Below are 16175 nucleotides of genomic sequence, written 5' to 3' on the forward strand. Positions count from 1 at the left end.
ACAAAATTTTTCTTATAATCAATAGAAAAATATTGTTGAAAATACATAAGGATTATAATGTATTCATAATGAATTAACAAGGCTAAATATAATCAGTGTTCAATTTTTTTTTTAACTCTCAAAATTCTGCAATTAAAACCACTTAAAATCTTTATCCAGGCCACACGTTGTGGTATTCCAATTAAAAGAATTCAGATAACAAATTAATGTTCACACTGATACCAAATTATTTTTAATAAGAAAAGGCTAACAATATTTAAAATTCATTTAGGATATCCATATAATCAAAAACCTACTGAAATATGTCTTCCTTACAGTTAATACAGTTCCTAGCTCAAAGTTAGAGGTTCATAAGTGCACAGGAAATGAGTCATCTTGAGAATAAGTTCAAATATAAAAATCAAATTTAAAAAAGTGACTACTGAGAATGGTGCTTCAAAGAGTGAGAGCATACCAGACTGACTCTCCTGTAGGAAATACCTATAACATTTGGAAGTAATATAAAAAGCAGTAAAGCTGACAACCTAGACAAAGCCATGAATGAATCCTCGAAAGACACAAATTACTAAACCACATTGAAGAAAAAGAAAGCTATGACATATTTATAAAGAAATTGAATTTTTAATTAGAAACCTTCCCATAAAACTCTGGGCAAAAGGAAACAATATTAACATTATACAAACTCTTCCAGAAAATAGAGGAGGTAACATGTTTCCATTCATTTTATGAGGCTAGTATTATCCTGATTTTAAAACCAGACAAGGCACAAAGACAGACTAACTTCACTCAAGAACACAGACACGAAGAGTATTAAACTGAATACAGCAAAATCCAAGGAATGCAAGGATGATACATGAAAATCAATAAAATTCACCATATTCATGGAAGGAAGGAAAAAAACCGTATCATCTCAACAGATTCAGAAAAAGCACTTGACCAAATTGTGACACCCATTCATGATAAAAATTGCTAGCAAAGCAAAACAGAAATAAGAACTTACCCCTGGAAGTAGTAGTAAAGGGGGAAAAAACCCCACAAAGCAGCCGGGCATGGTGGCTCACACCTGTAATTCCAGCACTTTGGGAGGCTGAGGCGGGTGGATTACCTGAGGTCAGGAGTTTGAGATCAGCCTGGCCAACATGGTGACACCCCGTCTCTACTAAAATAAAAATATAAAAAAAATTAGCCAGGCATGGTGGTGCATGCCATGTAATCCCAGCTACTCACAGGCTGAGGCAGGAGAATCGCTTGAACTCAGAAGGTGGAGGTTGCAGTGAGCCAAGATTGCACCACTGCACCCCAGCCTGGGCAACAACAGTAGCAGTCAGTCTCAAAAAAAAAAAAAAAAAACCCACAAAGCAAAAACTTCAACCTACAGCTAACAACATCACATGTGATGGTGAAAGACTAAATACTTTCACCTCTAAAATTAGGAACGATGCAATGCTCTTACATGGTCTAGATATATGTACTAGAGGTCTTAGCCAGTGCATTAAGACAAAGAACTAAAAGCATAAAGATTAGAACAACTGTAATTACTCCCAAGAAGCACAAATGTGTATGCAGAAAATCCTAAAGAATCCAAAAAGCTACTAGTAAATTAATTTATTAAAGTCTCAATATATATGATGAATATATTTTAAAAAATCAATTGCATTTCTATATACTAAGAATTAGAAAATATTTTTAAATATTCCATTTATAATAACAAAAAATACTTTTGTCATGAATTCAAAAAAAGTTACGTAAGGCCTGTCTACTGAAAACTACAAAACACTGCAAAAGTAAATTAAACAAAACCCAAATACATAAAGAAATAAACCAGGTTCACAGATTGAAAGACTCAATAGCGTTAAGATTGCAGTTCTCTCCTATAGATTCAATAAAATCTGATCTATAGATTCAACAAAATCCCAATCAAAACTATAGTTTTAAAAAAAGTTGACAAGCTGAATTAAAATGTATATGAAAAAGCAAAGAATCTAGCCAAAATAACTTCTTTAAAAAAAGAACATACTGGAAGAACTCTACCTATTTTCAAAATTTACTATAGAGCTATACTAATCAAGACAATGTGGTACTGGCATAAGAACGGACATATATACATTTATGAAACAGAACTGAGAGTATGGAAATAGATACAGACTTATAAGGACAATTGCTTTTGGCAAAGGCACCAAAGCAATTCAATGGGGAAGAGACAGTCTTTTCAAAATAAATGACAATGGAATTAGATATCCGTAGGAACAAAATGAACCTTGACCCTGACCTCCCACCATGCACAAAAATAACCTGAAATGGATCATAGACTAAGAGATGAAACTACTGAACTTGTGGAAGAAAACATGAGAAAATATTTTGATACTGGGTTTGGCAGAGACTTCTCAAACAGGACACAAAACTCAGGAACCACAGAAAAAAACTGATAAAACGAACTTCATCAAAATAAAACATTTATGCTTTTTTTTTTTTTTTTTTTTTCCAGATGGAGTCTCGCTCTGTCACCCAGGTTGGAGTGCAGTGACGTGATCTTGGCTCACTGCAACCTATGCCTCCTGGGTTTAAGCAATTCTCCTGCCTCAGCCTCCCGAGTAGCTGGGACTACTGGCGCGTGCCACCATGCCCGGCTAAGGTTTTGTATTTTTAGCAGAGATGGGGTTTCACTGAGTTGGCCAGGATGGCCTTGATCTGACCTTGAGCCGCCAGCCTTGGCCTCCCAACGTGCTGGGATTACAGGTGTAAAACTTCTGCTTTTCTAAAGCCACAGCTAAGACAAAAAGGCGGCCAGGTGTGGTGGCTCATGCCTGTAATCCCAGCACTTTGGGAGGCCAAGGCAGGCGGATCACAAGGTCAGGAGATCGAGACCATTCTGGCTAACATGGTGAAACCCCGTCTCTACTAAAAATACAAAAAATTAGCCAGGCGTGGTGGCCGGCGCCTGCAGTCCCAGCTACCAGGGAGGCTGAGGAAGGAGAATGGCGGAGCTTGCGGTGAGCTGAGATCACGCCACTGCACTCCAGTCTGGGTGACAGGGCGAGACTCTGTCTCAAAAAAAAAAAAAAAAAGACAAAAAAGCAAAGCACAGACTGGACAAAGTCTGCAAAACGTGTTTAACAATGCTGTAATCAGAACATATAAAGCGCTCTTATAGCTCAATTGTAAACAAAATCACCAAATTTGAAAATGGGTAAAATAGCTGGGCGCGGTGGCTCAAGCCTGTAGTCCCAGCACTTTGGGAGGCCGAGACGGGAGGATCACGAGGTCAGGAGATCGAGACCATCCTGGCTAACACGGTGAAACCCCGTCTCTACTAAAAAAAATACAAAAAACTAGCCGGGCGAGGTGGCGGGCGCCTGTAGTCCCAGCTACTCGGGAGGCTGAGGCAGGAGAGTGGCGTGAACCCGGGAGGCAGAGCTTGCAGTGAGCTGAGATCCGGCCACTGCACTCCAGCCTTGGCGACAGAGCGAGACTCCGTCTCAAAAAAAAAAAAAAAAGAAAGAAAGAAAGAAAATGGGTAAAATATTTCAATAGACACATCACAAAAGAAAATATGTAAGTGACACATGAAAAGATCCATTACTAGTCATCAGAAAAATTAAAATTAAAATGATATAGTATTACACACTCACTAAAATGAAAGAAGTGTGACAGCACTGTGTTGGTGATAATATGGAACACTGTTGGCGGCAATCCAAGATGGTATTGCCACTGTGAAAAAGTTTGGCAGTTTCTTATAAAGTTGAACATATACTTACCATATGACCCAGCACTCTCACTCCTATTTATTTGTTCAAGATAAAGGAAAACACGCTCACGCAGTTTTGTATGTGAATATTCATAGCAACATTATTCATAATAGCTAAAAATTAGAAACAACCTAAACTTCCATAACAGATGAGTCTAAAAGTTTTGATGTATCCATACTACAGAATACTAGTCAGCAATAAAAAGGAAAAAGGTAGGCTAGGTGCGGTAACTCAAGCCTGTAATTCCAGCACTTTGGGAAGCTGAGGTGGGTGAATCACTTGAGGTCAGGAGTTCGAGACTAGCCTGGCCAACATGGTGAAACTCCATCTCAACTGTAAACATAAAAATTAGCTGGGCATAGGGGCAAATGCCTAGAATCCCAGTTACTCAAGGGCTGAGGCAGGAGAATCACTTGAACTCAGGAGGCGGAGGCTGCAGTGAGCCAAGATCATGCCATTGTACTCCAGCATGGGCAACAGAGTGAGACTCCATCTCAAAAAAAAAAAAAAAGAGAGAGAAGTATATGCAACAACATGGATGAATCTCAAAAATATTACGTGAAAGACATACACAAAAGACTACATGCTATTGATTCTATTTATATAAAATTCTTGGCCATGGCTCACGCCTGTAATCCCAGCACTTTGGGAGGCAGATATGGGTGGATCACTTGAAGTTAGGCGTTCGAGACCAGCCTGGCCAACATGGTGATACCCCATCTTTACTAAAAATACAAAAAATTAGCCGGGTGTGGTGGTGGGCGCTTGTAATCCCAGCTACTTGGGAGGCTGAGGCCGGAGTCTGAACCAGGGAGGCAGAGGTTGCAGTGAGCTGAGATTGTACCGTTGTACTCTATCTATCCTGGGCAACAAGAGTGAAACTCTGTCTCAAAATAGATAAATAAATAAAAATTCTAGAAAAGGCAAAACTACAGTTACAGAAAAGCAGATCAATTGACCGCCTGGGGTTGGGTTGAGGAGAGGACAGATTACAAAGGAGAACAAGGAAGCTTTATAAAAGTGATGAAAATGTTCTATATTGTGATTGTGGTGGTAGTTATACATCTGTATGTAACTACAAAAATTCATCAAACTGTACACTTAAAATGGATAAATTTTATTGCATGTAAATTACAGCTCAATAGAGCTGGGAGAAAATGCAAAAATATGAATAAGGGTACTTACAGGTCTCGCTTATTAAAGCAGAACAGCACTCCCAGAAGAGTTGTCAATAGGAACGCTAAGCAAACAGGCACGACTATGGCTTCAATTTCTCCTTGAGCTTTAAAAAAAAAAAAGAGGTGTGATGGGAAATAATTGTTGACACATGCACTAAGGAGATATAATACAACTTCCCAACCAGACTTGCTGTTGGAAAGATAAAACACAATCCTAATTATTTTTCAAGGTCTCTTCATACTTGATGTTTTTTACCCTCTTCTCTCTTTGGTAAATCACATCCCAACCATTTATGTCTTACACAGTAACCTGGCCGCATAGCATAAAATGTATGTTGGTTGGGGGATAAAAATGATCAGTGTATTGGGTAATCTACTGGGTAAGTTAGAGCTTTCAAACATAACCATTTGTAACATCTATGATCTGCATTCAGTAGAATCTTAGTAAAAGTTTCTCTCTCAATTCTAATACTGTATAACAGAGAAATTATGTCAGAACAAATATAAATACTGGGTAAAATGGAAAAGCTATAAAAACATAATTGAACTACACATTTAACCTTCTAAAAAATAAAAATGCACTCTCAGAATTTTTAAGAGTTATTTACCATTTTTCAAAAAGATGACATATCTGATACAGGGCTAAGAATTTTAGGAGCTGCTCAATGGGCATGAGGAGTGGCATAAGTAGGAATAAACTAAAAAGTAAACATACCACACAAATCCTCACCTGCATTTAAAAGAGGACTTATTCATCAAATTAATCACTAATTGGGATAATATTGGAGACTTTTTAAATGACTTTCCTGATGGTTGTTTCTGATTAATTTTGAATTTTAATTAGTCTTTTACAGGAAAAATGTATGAAAGTAATATTGCAGTCATATACTACTCAATTTTATCCTTCCACCACACATATCCCTTTATTAGTAACTACTATCCTATGAAGCTCAGTAGAAATCAAGAAATCAGATAAATGCTTGAGAATAAACTATGGGTTGGCAAATACTAACTCTTAAATGCTAAAGATTATATATATGGGTGTATGTATATATATTTATGTGTGTATATATATTGATACGTGTATGTATGTTTGTGTATATATATATAAAATGCCAAATCTAATTTAGGCAGAAACTTTTCTTTATTAAACATCTGCTTTTATGTTTTCAAGCCTGTGCCTTTGCTCATGCTGCTAAGATGCCACCTTCTTCCTATTTGTCCACATATTAACTCGAGACTCAAGTATTTTCTTCTCCATAAAACCTTCTTTGAAGGTAAAATTATCCATTACTGGTATATTTACATTCCTACTCTATTTACTGTCTACATAGTCCACAGGTTCTCCTTTTTCTGATTTACTTATGCAAAATTTCTTCAACTAAGCTATAAGTTCCTCATTGGCAAGACTCATGCCATGTGAAGAAGCAAGCCATAATGGATCCATAAGACTATACATAGAGAATTGAAAAAAGTAGGTTATAAAGTAATACTAAGTATAATTTAATTTTTGGAAAAAATATATACAGAGAAGGGACTAAAGGATATACAAATATGTTATTTTGGGGTAAGGGACTAGGACTAATTTTTCTTTCTCTCTACATTTTACTGTACAGTCTAAATTCCCTATAATGAACACTGTTAAAATAAAAAAAGGCCGAACATGGTGGTTCATGCCTGTAATCTGGCACTCTGGGAGGCTAAGGCAGGAGGACTGAGGTCAGGAGTTCAAAGCTAGCCTGGGCAATATAATGAGATTTCATCTCTACCAAAAAAATTTTTTAAACTAGCCAGGTGTGGTGGTGCCTACCAGCAGTCTTAGCTACTTGGGAGGCTGAGGCAGGAGGATCGCTTGAATGCAGGAATTTGAGGTTACAGTGAGCTATGACTGTACCACTGTACTCCAGCCTGGGAGACAGAGCAAGACTCTGTCTCAAAAACAAACAAAATATATATATATGGGTTTTTATGTGTGTGTGTATACACATATACATATATACAGAGCTCTGTAGAGATGGCTGGTCTCCACAGAAATACGTAAAATATACATTTTTAAGTTTATTTTTTAATTTTTCTCAAGATTATGGTATAAAGTTTTATTTTAAATAACATATCTATTAACATGCTACCATATGGGACCAACCTTATCCCAGAAACTATATTCATTACTGGCCCTAACAGCAAAGCTCAGGATCTTCTTTTATCATTTATTTTATGTAGTCACTCATTCATTTATTCTCTCATTCAGCAAGCATTCAACCAACAAAGCACATGGAACTTACTACTTACTCAGTAGGTTTGCACTTGGGGGTGGGGGTTACAATTATGGTAAAATAACGTAATTTTCTATAATGATTCAAAATATAGTGGGAACAAGAAAGAATGTTGGTTAAGTTTGCTTTAGGGAAGATACAGAACAGCCAGATGATGAGGTGAAGACCTCACTGAGGGCAACGCACTAAGAAAAGTTAGCACAAGGAGCTTGCAGTTGAAGTAAATGATGATGAAAGAGTACACACAATCAATAGGACTTGACACTCTGCTTATGTGAGAGAAAAATACATTTATTGTAATCACATCTAAATTTCTGGCTTTGGCTAGGAGTTGGATAGTTGTGGCATAGAACGAGGGAGGGGAAATGTATTTGGGAAGGAAAGAGAGGATGGCTAAAGACATGGACAGAGTTTGAATAGGCAAGTAAGAAAACAGGGTCACGTGCGGTGGCTCACGCCTGTAATCCCAGCACTTTGGGAGGCCAAGGCAGGTGGATCACCTGAGGTCAGGAGGTCGAGACCATCCTAGCCAACATGGTGAAAACCCATCTCTACAAAAATACAAAAAATTAGCCAGGCGTGGTGGTTACTAACCCCAGGTACTTGGGAGGCTGAGGCAGGAGAATCACTTGAACCTGGGAGGTGGAGGTTGAAGTGAGCTGGGATTGCGCCATTGCACTGCAGCCTAGGCGACAAGAGCAAAACTCTGTCTCGAAAAACAAAAACAGAAAATAGGGTCAAGAACAGAGCTCTGAGGAAAACAAACCATTTAAAAGTTAAAAGTAGATGCCAGCCACAGTAGCTCACGCCTGTAATCCCAGCACTTTGGGAGGCCGAGGCAGGCACAACACAAGGTCAGGAGATTGAGACCATCCTGGCTAACACGGTGAAACCCCATCTCTACTAAAATAATACAAAAAATTAGCCAGGCGTGGTGGCACGTGCCTGTAGTCCCAGCTACTTGGGAGGCTGAGGTAGAAGAATCACTTGAACCTGGGAGGTGGAGGTTGCAGTGAGCCAAGAGTGCACCACTGCACTCCAGCCTGGGTGACAGAGCGAGACTCTGTCTCAAAAAAAAAAGAAGAGCAAAAAAGGAGAATGAGAAGAAAACAACAGAGAAAAAGGAGACTCAGGAGACTGCACTAGTAGAAAAAGTATGGTTAGAAAACCCAAGGGAGGAGGGAGTTTCAAGGATGGAAGGCCAACAGAGTCAAATGCTGAAAAGAATAGAAAGGCTGGAGGCAGTGGCTTATGTCTGTAATCCCAGCACTTTAGGAGGCCAAGGCAGAAGGATCACTTGAGCCCAGGAGTTCGAGACCAGCCATCTCTATAAAAAAAACTAGCTGGATGTGGTGGCGCTGGTCCCAGCTACTTGAGAAACTGAGGTAGGACGATCACTTGAGCCCAGGAAGTCAAGGCTGCAGTGTGCCATGTTCATGCCACTGCACTCCACTGTAGCTTGGGCGACCGAATAAGACCCTGCCTCCAAAAAAAAATAGAAAAAAGATGAAAACTAAAAAGCATGCAGTAGATATGATGATCAAGAGGTCTTCTGAGTGACACCAGAGAGGTTTCAGTGCAGGGGTGGGGCTGGACCCCTAATTTCAGTATGTTAAAGACTGAGTGGGAGGTATGGAAGTAAAGGTTATAAAGTGGACTAGTCCTTCAAGTAATCTGTCTATAAAAGAAAGAAATGAGGATAGAGAAGGAAAGAACACACCAAAACCAGTGAAAAAAATGAACCGCGTTCCACTTGGAAAGATACATGAATTCTTTTGGGATTTTCAGTATAGTTGAATACAGTCAGAAGAAGTTAATAAAATACCAAAAAGGTGAGGAATTAACACTTTCTATAAAGAAACAACCAACCAAAGCCACATAATATAAAAATCATGATGACTCCAAAGACATACTTTTTAACACAATTTTAGCACATAAACTAAGTTCATTTCTAATCTAAGTTTGAGAAAGAAAAAACCAAACTTCATTATTTCTTACCAAACTTTGGGGTAGTAAAAGTGAATTCTGGACCATCCTTCCCACCTTCATCTGTGTATGCTGCCATTCGTACCATGTACAATGTGTCACTAGTCAAAGAGGACAATGTATATTCTGTGTGGGAAGAATCCACATTCACAGCTGGAAGAAATAAAGAACTGTGCTTCATTCAACTATTCAATGCTTTTGCTTATCTGGCCTATATTCCGTATTGTGAAATTATTAAAAAAGAAGCGAAGCATTTTTGTCAGAAAACAACGTTTATAATGTTCTGACATAATTTTATGTTCTAAAGCACAATGGAGTACCTTTTAAATAAATCCATGAAAACAACCATAAGGCAAATTCTCAGGTGTCTCCTGAGGCCAATATACTACAATAAGATGTATAACATAAGAAGAACAGGCTTAAATTAGTACTTAAAAGCTTAAGGAAAAAATAACTGATTCTTTATAACTGATACAGTTTTATTACCAGTTTCATTTCCAATGATGGTTCTATAAAATATAGTATAATTTCTGATAAATCCATTCTGAACATCAACAGGAAGTTGGTCCCACTCTAAGACAGCTTCGTTTTTCCCTACTTTTTTTGTCCGAACAGTAGGTCCTTTGGAAGGTGCTGTAAGAAAGTAAACACATTTGCTAACTGAAAATCATTTAGAATCTAGTAAAATTTCCTTGTCATTAAATTATTTGAACATATGAGATACATCTTTATTCAAAAGTGATAAAATGTGTTTGTTAATACAAAGCCCTAAACTTTTTTTTTCAAAGAAGTGAGTTTGGACTTACGAGCTTGTTTAAGGTATGCCTTTATGGATTCAGGGCTTCCTGGTCCGTCAGCATATACTGGAGTAACTGTTATCAAATAGCACTTGCTCTCTGCTAAGTTCCCTAAAGCAAGAACAGCAGATTAAGCATGTTTTTCCATAATGAAAAAGTCAAGTTAAAACCACAATTTATTTTACATTGTAATTTCATGACCACTTAATTTTCTTTTACAACTGCAGTTTTCTAAGTACGCATTGCCTTTTGTGTACTGGATTCAAGCTTAATCAGGTAAAACTGTCTGTAAAAGTATTGCCAATGCAGTGAATAAAAAAATATATTGTTAAGAATAATGATGGTATTTATATCTATAATTTGTAAAACAATGATCTCAGATTACTCTGGATCTTATAGAGTCTGACAATTTTTGTATGGCTTACCTACAAGAGAACAGCCTAAGGAGCAAGATGACTAAACTAGTAAGACCTAGGGGAAAGCACTAATGGCCCTAGTTTATCGGGTGAGTTGGGAAAAGGGGTATCTTAAAAAACTTCCTCGGCTGGGCACCGTGGATCACTTGAGGTCAGGAGTTTGAGACCAGCCAACATAGTGAAACCCCGCCTTTACTGAAAATACAAAAATTAGCTGGACATGGTGGTGGGCGCCTGTAGTCCCAGCTGCTCGGGAGGCTGTGGCAGGAGAATCACTTGAACCCAGGAGACGGAGGTTGCAATGAGCCAAGATCGTGCCACTGCACTCCAGGCTGGGTGGCAGAGTGACTCTGTCTCAAAAAAAAAAAACAAAACAAAAACAAACTTCCTTTATTTTTATCTTTTTTAGCATGCACCACTAAAATTTTTCTTTTTTATACAGTATATTATCTGTACATATTAGAAAATGTTTTACTGAAATTTATACCTTCAAAAAGAATGTATATTCCTTAACTATTACTCATGAAGTTACTTGCTCCTTTATCTTCTTAAACAGAGTGATTTTACCTTTTCTTGATGACTCAGTATTACCAAAAAATGAACAATTTCTATATTCTACTCTAACGTGATATTTTTAGAGTTATTGAGCAATATACGACTACCTACCCAAACTTAATGTCTCCACAGCGTATGCTAGCTTCTATTTTTTTTGAGATGGAGTTTCATTCTTGTTGTTCAGGCTGGAGTGCAATGGCACGATCCTGGCTCACTGCAATCTCTGCCTCCCGGGTTCAAGGGATTCTCCTGCCTCAGCCTCCCAAATAACTGGGATTACAGGCATATGCCACCATGCCCAGCTGATTTTGTTTTAGTAGAGACAGGGTTTATCCACGTTGGTCAGGCTGGTCTCGAACTCCTGACCTCAGGTGATCTGCCCGCCTCAGCCTCCCAAAGTGCTGGGATTACAGGTGTGAGCCTCCGCATCGGCTGCTTCTTTAAAAAGTTTCCATTGGCTCTGAGCAGTGGCTCATGCCTGTAATACCAGCACTTTGGGAGGTTCATGTGAGAGAAATGCTTGAGGCCAGATGTTGGAGATCAGCCTTTGCAACACAGTGAGATTCCCTCTCTACAAAAAAATAAAATAATTAGCTGAGTGTGGTGGCATGTGCCTGTAGTCCCAGATACTCCAGAGGATGAGGCAGAAGGATCACTTCAGCCTGGGAGTTGAAGGCTGCAGTGAGCCATGATCATGCCACCATACTCCAGCCTAGGCAACAGAGTGAGACCCTGTATTTATTATTTTTTAAAACGTTTCTATAGTTATTTCCAGCCTGTTTCCTCCCTAAGTTCTACCATGTTTTTAATTTGATAAAGTCAGTAAACTAGAAAACCAAGCTTATTAAAACTGTATACTAATAATAGGTAAGTCCAAACAGCCTGTGTTATGACTAAAGTTCAAAAACTTTATGGCAGGAATCTCTCTGCTTAGGGCTTTTCTCTAACTAACCATATTATTCACAGCTGAATTCTAATTATTAATTATCCTTCTTTATCAACAAAAGAACATAAACTGAATATTTTCTCTTCAACGTTGTATCACTTTATAACCACTTAAGCACCACCGTAACACACAGACTGGAGCGCTATGATTCATTACTTCTGTCCTTTGTTACTACTTCCAATTGAAAGACATAAGGAAATCTGAGTTCTAGTTCTGCTTCCCCTATCTGATGGCTCTAAGACATTAAACAAGTCATCCAGATGCTCTAGGAAACTATTTTCTCATCTGAAGAATGAGGGTGTTCGGTACAGAGAACATACAACTAATGAACAGCAAAGTTTGGACTCTTATATTTCTCTATACTCTGTAGTTTTAGGAGTTTCCCCTTGACAATAAAATCATATTGGGGTACAAAAAGAAGAAAGTATTCACCCCACTCTGTTCATAAAGAGACTGTAATTCACAGAGGTTAAGTATGACTTGCTGAAAGTCACACATGTAGTAAGTAGTGAGGCTATGATAAACTGAAAGTCTTTTCAATGGACCACAACACTATAAGCAAAAGAAAAAGCTGCCTAAAGAGTTAGAAAAAGGATATCAACTTAAATGTTTCTAGCCAGGTATACCTCTTAAATGGGTGCGATGCACAGTACCATCTTCCTGTTGCCAGTCTGCGATACAGGGCGCTTTATCTGATAACACACACCACTCAAGTATATATTTCTTTACAGATTCCCTTGGAGTAGTCCATTCTACCCAAAGCATGTTATCTTTGGGGAATGCTTTAAGATCCATTACAGGGTGAGTAGCTTTAAAACAAAGTTTGAATATTTAAATAATAAGTATTCACAAATTTGAAATTTCCATATTTTACAGTCATTTCCAAAACATGTGATTTATCAATTTTTGTAGCATATAACATATATTTCCTTGCATAAAAGCACTTTATTATAACTTACAGGTAAAGTAGTCAATTAATTTTTAAACTTAAATTTTGCTTCCCCGCTGGGCATTGTGGCTCATTCCTGTAATTCTAATACTTTGGGAGGCCGAAGCGGGCAGATCACTTGATGTCAGGAGTTCGAAACCAGCCTGGCCAACATGGTGAAACCCCGTCTCTACTAAAAATACAAAATTAGCCAGGCATTGTGGAGCGTGCCTTTAATTCCAGCTACTTGGGAGGCTGGTGCACAAGAATCACTTGAAGCCAGGAGGCAGAGGCCGAGATTGTGCCATTGCACTCCAGCCTAGGCAAAAGGGCAAGACTCTGTCTCAAAAAGAAAAAAAAATTTTGCTTTCCCTAAATTCTTCAAATGTTTTGTAAGTTTTTAATTGCAATTTTTCTTCTTTGAAAGCTACAAATAAAGCTACAGATAAACATATTTCAGTCGTATGTATACAAAGTTCTCAAAATCTTGAAATAATATTTTAAAAACCAGGTAAGTAACCAGAATATGCTTAAATGAATGAAGTAGCTTACTGTGAAGTTTAAGTGAGCATGTAGTGATGGAAATGTTTTTTCCATCCTGATGAAATTTGTCTGCTGACTGGTTCCTAAAAATGCAATCATTGGCTGGGTGTGGTGGCTTATGCCTGTAATCCCAGCACTTTGGGAGGCCAGGGGAGATCGCTTGAGCTCAGGAGTTTGACACCAGCCTGAGCAACCCGGCAAAACCCGGTCTCTAAAAAAAGAATATAATCATTATTTATAAAATTTTAAAAATTAAAAAATAAAACAGTGATTATCCCTGATACTGAGGAGACAGTCTTAGATAACTTGTGTTTTTTATGGGACCCCTGTCCATACCTAACCACCACTTTTCCATCCAAGAGTCAGGCTCCATCTCATAGATACAAACCTTGAAAGTCACAGGCAGGGATAGTTACAACAGCTCCATCTGATTTGCCAACAAGATTTCTTGCTGTCAGGGTTGCTACATAACGATCATTTGTGAGATTTACTGTCAGTTTTGTGTCATTAACTGTGTAATTTTGTAAATGTGATTTCCATCTTGTGAGAGTCACTTCATAATCCAAGATTTTTCCATTGGCTTCAAAAGGAGGCAATGTCTGTAATAAAACAGTTTATTTTTAAAAACAATTTCCTAAATCTTGAATAAAAATCAGTTTTTCTTCATATTCACAAATCATGCCATTATGTCAAATCTCTAAATATTTAACTGCAAAGGATTCACAATCTCATTTTAAATTTGGTTCTAAAATAAAACTAGTACATACTAAATGAAAAGTGAAAGCATGACCTCAACTAAAAGAGGGTAAGTAGCATCATTCTGTTAGCTTTTGGTTCTTTATGGAATTCTGCACTGTGGCTACGTAGGCCTAAATTATTTATTTTATGCTTGAGTATTTTTCTACCTTCTTTTTTAGTGTGATCTACTCATGCACTTATCAGCATACATTTTAATTATCACAAACTTTTATTATTTTCTGAGGTACTCCGGAAAATTCCAAAGTACAAAACAACATCCTTCTTCTTATAGAACTTACACTTTCACAGAACTGTAATTAAATACCTGTAAGGTATTATTTGTAGTTCTTGAACCTGACTTCTACATAATATATATAAAGTATTACCTTTCTATTTAGTAAAAATAGTAATCAAATGCTTTGCTATTAAGATGAATAAAAATTTATTTAAAAGACCTCCACTCATAATACCATACAAAATACATTTATAAGGGCCGGGTGTGGTGGCTCACCACCTGTAATCCCAGCACTTTGGGAGGCCCACGCAGGCAGAACATGAGGTCAAGAAATCAAGACCATCCTGGCCACCATGGTGAAACCCCATCTCTGCTAAAAACACGAAAATTAGCTGGGTGTGGTGGCGCGCCCCTGTAGTCCCAGCTACTTGGGAGGCTGAGGCAGGAGAATCACTTGAACCCGGGAGGCGGAGGTTGAAGTAAGCCAAGATCACGCCACTACACTCCCGCCTGGCAACAGAGTGAGACTCTGTCTCAAAAAGAAAAAAGAAAAAAAAAAAAGATTTACAAGAGATAAAGGACTATAAATGTGATTTTTTTACCTTCCACATGAGTTGTACAGTTCTATAGCCTTGAGCATGGGATGGATCTATTTTATACCAGAAACTTGGTGCTTTAGATGGTCCTAAAGAAAAGACATAAACTTCTTAAAATAAAAAGGTTTTAACAGTAAAATAAGATTCTGCAAATTATTTTTACTTTGTTCTTAGTACTCTTGCCCTTCAACTGCATGGTGTCTCTAACTCTTTATACCAGCATTTTCCCATCCCAGCATAACACACTTGGCTCTTCCTTCAGTCAGGGTGATAGCCCAATGATTCCAGTTATACTAGAACTCTTTTCTAACCTCAAAATTGTAAAGGTAAAAATGTATCCTGAGCAACAACTAAATAGGCATCACTCTTTCTTATAACTTCATGCTCTTTATTCTGTTTGTATACTGCACTGTATTCTTGTGTATTTATCTGCTTGAATCTCCTGTACCAGCAGCCTTTTCCCAGCCTTCCTGGGTCTGCCTGTCCTCACTTCTGTTTTGTCATCTGTAATTGCCTCTTCATGATCAACATATCATTGCTTAGATTTTATTCAACTCCTCTCTTATTCTATTAAATACCAGGTCTTCTGATTATAAAAATTTTGAAAAATTAGTTTATATGATTCTTAAAGAAAAAATGAACTTTTTGAAACAAAGTTTTTAACAGTGAAAAATAAAAATGAAATAAATATAAGTTGATACTACTTATTGCTGAAAATCAAACTGGAAAATCTATTTAAACACATTGCTTACCCCTAAATATTCATAGGAATAATAAAACAAATTAAGATAAATGTACTAAAATAAGTTTATTACTTTATGTAAGGATGATTGAGAGTGATGGGATGTAATAAAAACAAATGCACAGTATTGTTATGATAATCACTAACCATCTGAAAAAGCACTCCATAAAACAGTGTTTTTTTCCAGAGACAGTGTCTGACTCTGTTGCCCAGGCTGGAGTGTAGTGGATGACTGTAGTGCACTATAACCTTCAGCTCCTAGGCTCAGGTGATCCTCCTACCTCAGCATCCCAAGTAGCTGGGGTGTGGCCACCATACCCAGCCAAAACATAAATTGTTAAATACCAGTAATTAAATTTGTTTTTTTTTTTTTTTTAAGATTTTTTTTTTTTTTTTTTTTTTTGAGACGGAGTCTCGCTCTGTCGCCAAGGCTGGAGTGCAGTGGCCGGATCTCAGCTCACTGCAAGCTCCCCCTCCTGGGTTTACGCCATTCTCC

The 16175-nt window shown here is 37.7% G+C and overlaps 1 protein-coding gene across 2 annotated transcripts in view; it reads right to left on the minus strand.

The window, feature by feature from the left end:
* IL6ST (interleukin 6 signal transducer) overlaps positions 1–16175 on the minus strand; it is a 59754-nt gene that overhangs the window by 6183 nt on the left and 37396 nt on the right. For both annotated transcript variants that reach the window (XM_033179595.1, XM_033179594.1), the window contains 7 exons: positions 14944–15026; positions 13757–13967; positions 12524–12706; positions 9990–10091; positions 9670–9816; positions 9196–9336; positions 4932–5028 (listed from right to left, as the gene is read on the minus strand). In XM_033179595.1, the coding sequence (XP_033035486.1) occupies positions 4932–5028; positions 9196–9336; positions 9670–9816; positions 9990–10091; positions 12524–12706; positions 13757–13967; positions 14944–15026 (964 nt within the window). The remainder of the gene's footprint in view (positions 1–4931; positions 5029–9195; positions 9337–9669; positions 9817–9989; positions 10092–12523; positions 12707–13756; positions 13968–14943; positions 15027–16175) is intronic.

The sequence above is a fragment of the Trachypithecus francoisi genome, unplaced genomic scaffold (genome assembly GCF_009764315.1).
Source record: "Trachypithecus francoisi isolate TF-2019V2 unplaced genomic scaffold, Tfra_2.0 Lachesis_group2, whole genome shotgun sequence".
In the NCBI taxonomy this organism is placed as follows: Eukaryota; Metazoa; Chordata; class Mammalia; order Primates; family Cercopithecidae; genus Trachypithecus; species Trachypithecus francoisi.